This window comes from Solanum pennellii, chromosome 10, assembly GCF_001406875.1.
Source record: "Solanum pennellii chromosome 10, SPENNV200".
Taxonomy (NCBI): Eukaryota; Viridiplantae; Streptophyta; class Magnoliopsida; order Solanales; family Solanaceae; genus Solanum; species Solanum pennellii.
Window position 1 is genome coordinate 1,942,570 of NC_028646.1, and position 11,942 is coordinate 1,954,511.

General features: G+C 36.7%; 3 protein-coding genes across 3 annotated transcripts in view; all 3 read left to right on the forward strand.

Moving 5' to 3' along the window:
* The window catches only part of LOC107002705 (protein trichome birefringence-like 42), a 3,642-nt gene extending 1,883 nt beyond the window's left edge, over nucleotides 1-1,759 (forward strand). The window contains exons 3-5 of the mRNA XM_015200850.2: nucleotides 678-853; nucleotides 936-1,094; nucleotides 1,458-1,759. Coding sequence (XP_015056336.1) covers nucleotides 678-853; nucleotides 936-1,094; nucleotides 1,458-1,752 — 630 coding nt within the window. The 3' untranslated portion in view covers nucleotides 1,753-1,759. The remainder of the gene's footprint in view (nucleotides 1-677; nucleotides 854-935; nucleotides 1,095-1,457) is intronic.
* A 932-nt stretch (nucleotides 1,760-2,691) lies between these two features.
* LOC107002707 lies at nucleotides 2,692-6,784 on the forward strand. The gene is made up of 4 exons (XM_015200851.2): nucleotides 2,692-3,434; nucleotides 5,035-5,152; nucleotides 5,314-5,569; nucleotides 6,421-6,784. The coding sequence occupies exons 1-3, from the start codon at nucleotides 2,821-2,823 to the stop codon at nucleotides 5,530-5,532; spliced, it is 951 nt and encodes a 316-aa protein (XP_015056337.1). The 5' UTR covers nucleotides 2,692-2,820; the 3' UTR covers nucleotides 5,533-5,569; nucleotides 6,421-6,784.
* Nucleotides 6,785-7,607: 823 nt separating this feature from the next.
* On the forward strand, nucleotides 7,608-11,896 carry LOC107002697 (zinc finger BED domain-containing protein RICESLEEPER 1-like). The gene is made up of 4 exons (XM_015200837.2): nucleotides 7,608-7,899; nucleotides 9,459-11,460; nucleotides 11,568-11,633; nucleotides 11,725-11,896. Exons 2-3 carry the CDS (start codon nucleotides 9,486-9,488, stop codon nucleotides 11,621-11,623), a joined length of 2,031 nt encoding a protein of 676 aa, XP_015056323.1. The 5' UTR covers nucleotides 7,608-7,899; nucleotides 9,459-9,485; the 3' UTR covers nucleotides 11,624-11,633; nucleotides 11,725-11,896.
* The last annotated feature ends 46 nt before the right edge of the window (nucleotides 11,897-11,942 follow it).

Consider the following 11,942-nt stretch of genomic DNA (forward strand, 5'->3'; position numbering starts at 1 on the left):
GGGGGGGGGGGGGGCGTTAGTCTTTTGATTAGAGTAAAGGTCGTGATTTTGACAGGTTAAAAGTTCCTGTCACTGGCAAAAGGTATTTGCTATCTTTGGCCTCGCGAGGAATTAAAGCTTGTAAAAACAAGTAGTAATAATTTAATTGATTTAGTATGATTCGATATGATCTCACCCCAATTTCAACAATGCTAGCATGTTAAAAGATCGATAATAAGTAAATGATCTTAGATCCTGCAAAGGGGTAGATTGCTGGAATTCTTCCTTATGGATTCTTTGATTTTGCAAATTTTCATATGTTATTGTGGTGGTTAGTGCCAAGATGTTAAACTGTAATCGTTCTTCGAATACTTAGCCAACCATGAATTTTCTGTCCGACATAAAGAAGCATCAACTGCTAAAAAGAACTTGAAATAGATTGAGTAATTACCCTGCTGTTAGCATGACTTCTTATTGTTGTCTATGTTTTGGTCGGATCCTCCAAAAATGTCGCCAGGTATGTAACAGATCCTCTGAAAGTATTGCATTTTCGGAGGACCATACATGAGTACACCAACATTTCTTTGGAAGATTCAAGCAACGTCGATTCTTGTGGGATTTGATAAACACTAAAATCTCTTCTTGTTCCGAAACTTCTGATATGTACTCTTCTCATGCTCTCTTTTTTGCTTCTGAAGGAGTTTAACTTCACTGTCACATTCTTGAAAGACGGATTTCTCGTTGACTTAGTGGTCGAGAAAGTAGGACGAGTTCTCAAGCTCGACACTCTCAGCCAGACTGAGCAGTGGAAAGGAGTTGATGTTTTGATCTTCAACAGCTACCATTGGTGGATACATACTGGACGCCAACAAACGTACACTTCTTCTTCACTAACTTACTAGAAACCGAGCTTCGTTATTTTACACTGTCCTGTTCTTTTTGTAATCTGTCCACAGATGGGACTATTTTCAAGTTGGTGACAAACTCTACAAGGAGATGGACCATATGGCAGCATACAAGATTGCTTTAACCACTTGGGCTAAATGGATCGATTCCAACGTTAATCCTGCTGTGACTGAAGTGTTCTTCCAAGGAATTTCTGCTATTCATGCTCGGTAAGTTCTAACACAGCTTCTCATTTCTCTCGTAAATATTTAGGGGTTGTTCGATTGATCATAGTAGGATAACTTAATCCAGGATTGAGTAAATACAGTGTTCTGTTACTAATGCGTTGGAGCAACAGTAAAGTTGTCTCAATCTGACCTATAAGTCACGTGTTCAAGTTGTGGCATTAGTCTCTAATGCTTGTATCAGGGTAGGCTTCGTACACTACATCCCCTTGGGGTTTGGCTCTTCTCTGAACGCAGAATACTAGTATGTTATACTGTGAACCAAACAACACCTTAGTCTCGATGATTTGTCTTGTAGAATTCTAGATCGTTATCTTCAACTTGGTTTTGTTTCCGCTATCTTTTCAGTGGCAAGGATTGGGATGAACCACAGGTGAAGGACTGCAGCGGACAAACGAAACCAATAGAGGGATCAACTTATCCAGGTGAAAGATATCCAGGAGAGGCAGTGGTGAAAAGTGTCCTAAGTAACATGACAAAGCCTGTCAATTTACTTGATATTACTCTGCTTACACAACTACGAAAAGACGGACACCCCTCGAGAGTTGCTAGTGGCGCGTTGAACGACTGCAGCCACTGGTGTGTAGCTGGTGTTCCAGATACTTGGAATGAACTATTGTACACAATGTTGCTGCAGAAATGATTTTTGAAGCTAGTGTGTATTGAATCTTGATCTATAATTTTCATATATAAATGAAAGTTGATGGCTAGGTGGCTTTTATCTTTGCTATTGTTATTGCTTTTTATTTCTTTTGTTCTTGAGCGAGGATTTATCGGAAATGGCCTCCCTAACCTCACGTGATAGGACTAAGGTTTGCCTACATTCTACTTTCTCCGAATCCCAGCTTGTGAGATTATACTAATTATGTTGTTGTTCAAGTGGTGGTTTGATGGCTAGGTGGCTTTTATCTTGATGTTGTTATTGCTTTTTGTTTCTTTCGTTCTTGAGTCGAGGGTGTATCGAAATACTCGATACAGAATGGATAAATTCGAAATTCAAAAGATCATTATTTTATAATAAAAAATCAAGTTTAAGTTATATAAGTATATGATACTGAAATTCTAACAAGAATGTAATCTGTTTCTCATACCTTCTCCGCAAATTCTAAATACCTTTTCCACTGGTCCTCCTTCGATCGAATTAGCTTCAGATAGATAAAAAGATACTTCTATTCACAAATACCCCTTCAATAAGTAACAAAAGAAAAAAAATTAAGTACCTGAAATATACAAGAAAATCTTTAGATTGTTGTATATATATATAAAAAAAAAATCATAAAAAATTGTTTTTTGAAATTTAATTTCTAGAATCTTTTTGTATTTGGTACATAGACAAAATTCTGACAATAATTTTATATAATCGTAAGAAATACTATGAAACTAAAGACGTGGGATACTGAATATACAAACTATCAAGGTGGAGTAAAGATGGGATATGTAAAAAGATGAATACGATCGATCTTCATCACTTATAGAACTTATTTTTTTTCTATTTTTATTTTAAAACAAATATTTTAACCAATCCAACGTGAAAAAAATCGAAAAACTAAACTAACCCGACCCATAAGGAACTCCATCTAGTTTAATTTGGGCCCAAATAGATGTATTGCTTGCAAAATCCCTAAAAGCCCTCTAATGGCGGAACTTCATCTTCCCTGTATATGCTCATCAATCGTTCAGTTCAGTGACCAAATTATCAAAAAACTCACCAATGATATACCTGAAAAAGTTCAATTCTTGGCGTTTTCGAACAATAGCATCAACATGCTTGAATTCTTCAACCCCATATCAATTTTCATCATTTTTGGGAAGACCCTTTTCATTTTCAGCTCAGATTGAGAAGGAATCAACTAGTTCAGATAGTGTAGCAAAGAAACCATTGGGTGTTTTCTTTCAAGAAGCTGTTGGTCTGTTAGAAAAGTCTGAAAACAAAGAATTGAAGGGTAAATTGAAAAAATTGGAGGAAGAAGTGAGGGTTTTGCTGGAGATGAGGAAAAATGAAAAGGAAGCTAGAAATGGTGATGGGGAATTGGAAAATAAGGGGAAGAGTAAGAAATTACATGAATTGTTTATGAATGAGGAGGTTAAGAGTGTAAAGTTAATGAAATCGACTCCGTTGAGTATGGAGGATCATACTGTGTGCAAAGAGCTTTCACCTGATATGGCATTGTTTGTGGCTCATTTATACAATGAAGGGTACTTTAAATATTCAAACTTTCTGTCTGGGAAGAAGTTTGACATTACTTGCTTCGAGAATAGCTATGCCCGTAATTATATAACGTATGCAGCTAAGCAGTTTGGTAGAGATCACCAAGAGATTGTTAAGTAAGAATCACTTTAGTTACATTCACACATTTTCATATTGATTGCTACTATTGGTTTTCTGATTGTTATGTTTATTCGTCGAAGTTTATTAGTCTAATTTGTGTTTTGTTATTCTGCCGAAATCTTTAACAAGTGTGCTAATTATTGCGTAAATAAGGGAAGTATTTGCGTTTGCCTTGTGCAAACATAGTCTGTAAACTGAATAATGTTCATGATAATGGAGGAAGAAAATTAGAAAAGCTAGTAGAGGATGGAGGCTAGAAATGATAATGTGGTGTTGGAAAATGAAGGAAAGAGTAAAAAGTTAAACGATTTTTTTGTGGATGAGGAGGATAATGAGAGTGTAGATTTAAGAAAGTTGACGGCGTTGACTACTGAGGATCATACGGTGTACAAACTACAAAGAGCTTCCATCTGATATAAGTGATGTTTGTGACGCATTTATACAACGAAGGGTACTTTAAAGATTCAAACTTTTTGCCTAGGAAGAAGCTTGATATTACTTGCTTCGAGAATAGCTATGCCCTTGATTTTGGCAAGCTGGGCAGTTTGGTAAAGATCACAAGAGATTGCTATTCTTCATCGAACTTTGAAAATGATTTATGAAGAAGAATCCTTATACATCCATTGAAGTTATGACCCTAAATCTTCCGTTTGAAGTACAAAAGTTTAGCCTTAAATCACTTATCACGTCTAAGACTAGAGGAAATAACAGATGCTTTGGGGATTCCTACTTGTGGGTCTGTGGAGGGATCAGAGGGTGGAGTGTACGGAACCATTATCCCTACCTTGTGGAGGTGGAGAGGTTGTTTCCGAAACACCCTCCGCTCAAGTGCATCAAATCAAAAAAGTTCTATATATAGTAGTAAAAAGAATCACCTTAATAACAAGACTTTTGAAATTGATTCTTCAAAAAGAATCCTTCAACTTCCAGTCTCCTGTTTGAAGTACAAAAGTTTAGCCCTAAATCGCCCATCACATCTAAGCTTCTAGGAAATGAAGGATGCTTTGGGGAGGGAAGATTGTATTGGGTGATCAATTTGTAAAATGAGAACGGGTTGGGTTTTAAGAGTGGGATTTAATTTAATCCTATATTGAAAATGTGGCAAGCTTAGAATGATACATGACTATTTTAAAGACCCAAATTTGACCCAGGCTGGTCTGTTAGTTTCAAGGCTATGTTTGAGACCAAAGAAAACGTTAAGGGTATTTTTAGACCAAAAGGTTAACAAAAGTTATTTGTTAGCCATTTTCAATACTAGGGGTATTTTTTTGCCCTTTTAAGTTTTGTTAAGACCCAAGTCCATAAGTTTCAGAGGTATGTTTGAGCCTCCTAAAAAAAGGTTGGGTACTTTTAGACCTAAAGGTTAACGGAGGGTATTTGTGAACCATTTCAATAGGTTACAGGTATTTTTGGCCCTTTTTCAGACTTGAAAAGGTGACTGATGCTGTCTCTCCTTTGGAATGGTTCATCTTGACGAATTCCCACATGTCGCTTGTACTGTGTTCTGGATGTTTTTCTTCGTTTAATTTAGACGCTGCTTTATGCCCCTTAGCTTTCTTCATTCAGTTCCTTAATCTACTAAACTTGGTTGTTCAGATGGTTGTCTGGCAGTGACTTGAAAAAAATCGCCCTTTTTGGCTGCCCTTCTATTGCAAAGCAGAACGTTTTATCTGCTAAGAGGTTGCGTAAATATTTCAGAATTCAAGAAGATAATGTGAGTCACTTTTGCTCTTAAGAAACTTCATCACTTCCTTTCACTGTTCCCTAAGATCAAATAAGATTACGTAAAATTTTCTTTGGGACATTCTCAAATTTTCTTCCACCTTCCTTCTATATACCCCTTATGATCTAAAATGTTACGTGCCTTTACTTCAGGTATGCAGCAAATGTGCCTTAAAAGCATCATGCAAGTTTGTGAATCAGAATGTTAGGAAAGGCGACAGGACAAATTTACACTTGGCTGCTGTATTGAGGGTCATTATTCTGTATGCGCTGGAATCAGTTCCTCCTCAGCTAGTAATACCAGATGAAATAAAGGCTTCTGTCCATCGGTTGCTGATGGACATTTTGAGACTTAGTCAAACTGTGTCTTAATGCTTCTTCAGAATCCGACAAGTTGATCAGCATACAGGTAAAATATCATGCTAGTTCTATGTCTTGTTCTACTCTATTTTGTCATGCTTAGTCACAACTAGTAGTGTCTATGGTAATGAGTCAACGTGCCAATATGGGCGTCGGATTGAATCTCTGGATAACAACGGAACCTTTGTTGGTAGAGGTAATCAAAGTCAATTGCTCGTTTCTTATAGGAAATATGTGAATGCTTCTCCTTCGAAACACATCTTTCTTGATCCAAGACCCTAGATCTTTAACAAGATTTCATTTAACTTTGCAGATAACCTAAATGTACCAAAGTCAAATATTTGCGTTTGCATGAAATATATCAAGAAGTTTCTCCCATAAATGTACGAAGAATTGCTTCTTTAGAACAGAAATTTGGTGATATTGCCATATTCGGTATTGATGTTTAATACTGAATATATATCTGGTAATTCCGTAATTGTGGTATTCATTTGATTGAATTCAATGTAAACTAAATGTGATGTTCATTTAGAACGTAAATGACTAATAATCTCGTTGAATGGTAAAATGAAAGGCTACTGAAATCATTCTTTACTCGCTATAAGTATTTCCCTCTAGCCCGTGAAAGTGAAGTTAAACCCAATCTGACACATCTTCTAAAAGAAAATACGACTTTGGTCCTTTACACCACATGTGGCAAAAGGAAAGGAAAATCCATGGACTGATCCTGTCATCTCCACCGTCACCTTGTAGGAACTATGAGATCATCCCATGGACCCTTTTGGTATTCAGGGTTATATCAGTGACATTTTCTTTCAAGTTTCCATTTAGTATATGGTTTTTCTTGTAGAATTTTAGACCATTTTCTTCAACTTAGTTCTGTTTCCTCGATCTTTTCAGTGTCAAGGATTGGAATGAACCAAAGGTGAAGGACTGCAATGGACAAACAAAACCAATAGAGGGATCAACTTATCCAGGTGAGGCATTGGTGAAAAGTGTCCTAAAGTAACACGACAAAGCCTGTCAATTTACTTGATATTACACTGCTTACACAGCTACTAAGACAGATAGATACTCCTCGAGAATTGCTAGTGGCGCGTTGACGGACTGCAGCCACTGGCGTGAAGCTGGTGTACCAGATGTTTGGAATGAATTTTTGTACACAATCTTGCTCCAGAAATAATTTCTGAAGCTAGTGTATCGAATCTTGAATCTCAATTTTCATGTATAAATGAAAGCTGATGGCTAGGTGGCTCTTATCTTGCTGCTGTTGTTGTTTTGTTTCTTCTGTTCTTGAGCCGAGGGTTTATCAAAAGAGCCGAGGGTAAGGTCTGCCTACAGTCTACTCTCTCCAAACTCGCACCTTGCAGGATTATATGTTGTTATTATAGTTTGATGGATAGGTGGCTTCCCTGCATAAGGAAGTGTCTTAAACAGACAAGTTTAAAGGTCATTTTTGGATTATTATATGATGATTTTCTAACTTTTCTATAATATAAAAAAAAAAATTGAAAGAGATAGGACTAGAAATGATGTTTTACAAAAAATATATATATATAGTAAAATAAACACCAATTTTAGAACAAGAAGTAAAGGTTAAGTACCTCTATAGTTTCACAAGCCAAATTGCAATAGTGAATTCATAAGTAACACAAGAAAGAGTTAAAAAGTAAATCATTTTTCATTCTTGTCGTATGTACTTTTCAAAAGTTAATTTGATTAATTTTCAAAGTTATAGTATTTTAAGCAGAAAATTTATATATTAAAAGATTATACGAAAAGTACTATGCATTGTATTTTTTTTGCATATTAATATGATTAACAAATACATCGTAAAATATTAATCAAAGTTCGTATTGTTTAACTCTAAAAAAAAGAAACCATGACTATTGAAAATAGACGGAGAAAATATTATTTCTATATTTCACTTAAGAGATTACACTAATTATATTATTGTCGTTGAACGTTGAATATATCGAATCACATATCATAAAGATCCTATAAATAACTATGGACCAAAAGTGATTTTCTTCCTTTTAGAAATTTAGAAATAATAAAATCCAGAAGCTTTAGAAAAAAAATAAATCTCAAAAATAAAATAATAAAAAAGAATATCCATTTTAACTAAATCCACCTTACCCTAAACCAACCCGACCCGATCCGGATTCGGGTACATCTTCAAAAACGGGCCCTTCAAATGTGTGAACCACCCAAATTCCAGATCACGCAATCGGGCATTCTTACCGGATCTTCCCGGTTTCCGGTTCGATCTTCTCTTCTCCGTTTAATAATCCAAAACCCTAACCCTATTCACTTTCGGATCCTCCGATCGGATCTATCTGACAAAAACGTCAACGGGAAAGTTCTTCACTTTTTCAGGTTTGCATTTTTCTGTTCATCATTAGCCGGATTTAAACCCGATGTCTTGTCAAGTATAACTATTTGAGCTCAATTTTGATGATTTTTTATTGAATTTTTTTTTGTAAATTTTTTGATATATTGAGGCTGAATTGAGTTGAATGGATGTAGAGGATTTTGTTTGATGGATCTCAAGTAGTTTGGAATTCAGGGGTTGTTGACTGATTGATTGACTTTTTTTGGGCAAAGATTGATTTTTTAATGTTTTTCTTCTGTGGATTTTGAATTATGTCTAGTTTTGTTGTTGTGATTTGGGTTTTGGATCATTTGGGTGTTTTGTTCACCAGAGAGACAATGATGGTAAGTTTTGGAGATTGGTTAAGCTGGTTAATGAGCTTAAGTTGGGTGGGGGGAGGTGGGGGAGGTGGGAGTGGGTGTAATGCACATAATTTTTCCTGTGTCAAGTTACTGTGGCGATTGTCGTGGATCAATGTTGTCGTTAATTTTGTGAACACGTATTCTTTAGGGAAATGCCACGTCTATCAAACCTGTAGTAACCCGCTATTACTGCTCTCATTTATGTATTTCCTTTTTCAAACTGCTTGGAAATGCTTTATTTTTAAGGTGAGGGTATATCGAGAACAACATTTCTATATCTACGAGGTAGGGGTAAGGTACACTCTACCTTTTCCAAACCCCAATTGTGGGATTACACTGGGTATGTTGTTGGGTGGGTAGTCTCTGGCTTTTTATAGTAGAGGTCACGATGTAGAAGAACTTACGTTTCTATTGCTTTTGTCTGTATGAGTTGTTTGTCCCATTGTTTATGGATGTTGATTGGTGCAGTGGGTTCGTCGTGTCAATTATGTATAGCCTTCTCTTGTAATTTGGCGGATCTTTAGCTGTGTGGAGACTGCTGATTTCTGTCTCGTGACTAGTTTATGTGTCGCCTCACCATCACCCCAAACCTCACAAAAGAAAAAGAATGAGGAAACAAAAGATCATATATGCTACTCATCATTATTTTGCTCTCAGTCTGTTGTTTTAGTTTCGTTATGAAAAAGTTGGTTATGATTTATTAAATAGGGAAACATGGTCAGTGAGGATTCATATAACCCCAACTTGTTTGGTGCTGAGACTTTGTTGTTGTTTCGAAAAAACAATGTTATGTCAAACTTCCGTCTAGAAAATATGTCATATGGTATGTACAGGCTGATAAAGCTCATGCAGAGAGATGGATTGAGCATAAATCAGATAGAAAAACTGACTCCAGTTGAAAGATTTGTGACGAATATCTGTCTGGGTCCTTTAAAGTTTCAAGATTGCATACATAAAAATCTAAAGCAATGTTTTTTTTCTAAATAACAGAATCTACAGCAATGTCTACAATCATCAGAATAATATTATGAGGCTCAGAACTTTCTTTTGCTTCTCTGTTCCTTTCTTCAGATACTGTATTTGGTTAATAACTTTTAAGTACAACCCTTTTTCAACTCCTTTAAATCTGTCATTGCATTCTACTTGGTTGCTGTTGGTTCGCCATTTAACAGCATTTTAACCAAACCATTTGATGATAACAGATCGGTTAATTTGGCTCCATCCATACCATGGAAATTCCAACCGAAACCCCAATAAAGAAACCAAAGCGATTGACGTCCGTTGTGTGGAACCATTTTGAAAGAGTTCGAAAGGCAGATATCTGTTATGCCGTCTGTGTGCATTGCAAAAAGAAACTTAGTGGATCAAGTAACAGTGGAACAACTCATCTGAGGAATCATTTGTTGCGGTGTCTAAAAAGATCCAACTATGATGTTACCCAAATACTTGCAGCGAAGAGAAAGAAAAAAGACCCTACTCTTGCAGTTGTCACCTATGAAGAAGGACAAAGGAAAGAAGAAACTATTAGTCCTGTGTCAGCCTTTAAGTTTGATCCAGAGGTAAAGAAAGAGGAAGTTAACGTGCCTATCAACCTTGGCAGTGTTAGATTTGATCAAGAGCGGAGCCGTTTGGATCTTGCCCGTATGATTATGTTACATGGTTATCCTTTAGCCATGGTTGACCATATTGGATTCAAAATATTTGTCAAGAATTTACAGCCACAATTTGAGGTTTTGACTAATAGTGCTGTTGAACTAGATTGTATGACTATTTATGCAAAAGAGAAACAGAAGATGTATGAAGCGATCCATAACTTGCATGGAAGAATTAGTCTTTCTGCTGATGTTTGGGATTCATCGGAAAATGCACGGTATATGTGCTTGACTGCTTTTTACATTGATGAAGACTGGAAGCTTCAGAAGAAAATGCTGAATTTCATCACACTGGACCCTTCTCACACAGATGACATACTTTCAGAAGTTGTTGTAAAAAGTTTGACAGACTGGGCCATTGATCGTAAGTTGTTTTCTATGACTTTCGATCATTGTAGGGGCTATGAAGAACTGATTTTTAGGATCAAAGACTGGCTTTCTCAAAACAGGCCTCTGTTAAAGAATGGTGAATTGTTTGATGTGCGCTGTGCAGTACAGTTAATGAAATCAATTGTTTCCGATGTCATGGAAGCAATTCGAGATGTGACCCACAAGGTCCGAGAAAGCATAAGGCATGTTAAAAGTTCACAAGTAACCCTAGGAAAATTCAATGAGATTGCTCAGCAAGCTGCGATTAGTGGTGAGAGACCTTTGATTCTTGATTGCGGACAGCAGTGGAGTTCAACATACTTAATGCTTGAAGCTGCCTTAGACTATAGGGGAGCCTTCTGTCTACTAGAAGAGCATGACCCTACCTACACCAGTGCCTTGTCTGAAACAGAGTGGGATCATGCTAGTGTCGTTGCTGGCTATGTGAAACTTTTTGTTGAAGTTACTAATGTTTTCACAACAAATAAGTATTCAACTGCCAACATATATTTCCCAGAAATATGTGATATTCACATCCAGTTGATTGAATGGTGTAAGAATCCTGATAATTTTCTAAGTGATATAGCACTAAAGATGAAAGAAAAGTTTGACAGATACTGGAGCAAGTGTAGTTTGACTTTGGCAATAGCAGCAATACTGGATCCAAGGTTCAAGATGAAGTTGGTGGAGTATTACTATCCTCAGATTTATGATTCTGATGCGCCAAATCAGATCAAAGCAATATCTGATGCCATAAGGGAGCTTTCCAATGAGTATGCTATGGGCTCATCTTCACTTGATCCAGATACGGCTGGTGCTTCTGGCAGCTTAGCCAGTACCACTATTGGCACAAGGGACAGACTTAGGGGTTTCGACAAGTTTCTCCATGAAACTTCACACAACCACAACATGACATCAGATCTTGACAAATACTTGGAAGAGCCAGTCTTTCCACGCAATTATGATTTCAGCATATTGAATTGGTGGAAGGTTCACACACCAAGGTACCCTATATTATCAATGATGGCACGTGATATCTTGGGAGTTCCTGCATCCACTCTTGGACCAGAGTTGGCATTCAATAACAGAGGCAGGGTGCTTGATTATCATCGCAGTTCACTGAATCCAGATGCTAGAGAAGCTCTGATATGCGGTCAAGACTGGTTGCGCATGGAATCTGAAGGTAATTGCATCTAATTTACATCTTCTTCTGCTAAACCTTTTAGGTGCCGGCATAAGTTATGGTTTACTTTTTAAGTTTATAATGGATGTTTGAACTTCAATTGCCAGAATATAACTCACCTCACATCTACACTGCTGTGCCACTTACGGTGGAATCAAAGTAGAGCATGCTTGGTATGTTTCCTTATCTTCACTATTTGTTTCTTATTCCAAGCCTTTCTAGTGTGTTGTTGATATTCTAAATGGTTCTTTCTCCTTTTTGCAGTTTGATTGGAGATCAGGACACCAGTGTTTGATTTCTTTCAGTAACTTTGAACTTAAATAAGTATCAAATTAGTGCAAAGAGAGTAGATTAATTTGATTCTTAAATACAAGTATTTCTCTAGGATCAACAATTTTCTTGTCTTCTTTAAATTGTAAATGTTGATTGCAGTCGAGATACGTTGTTCCACCCTGGGAAATTTGTGGTGGTGGTGGGGGTCG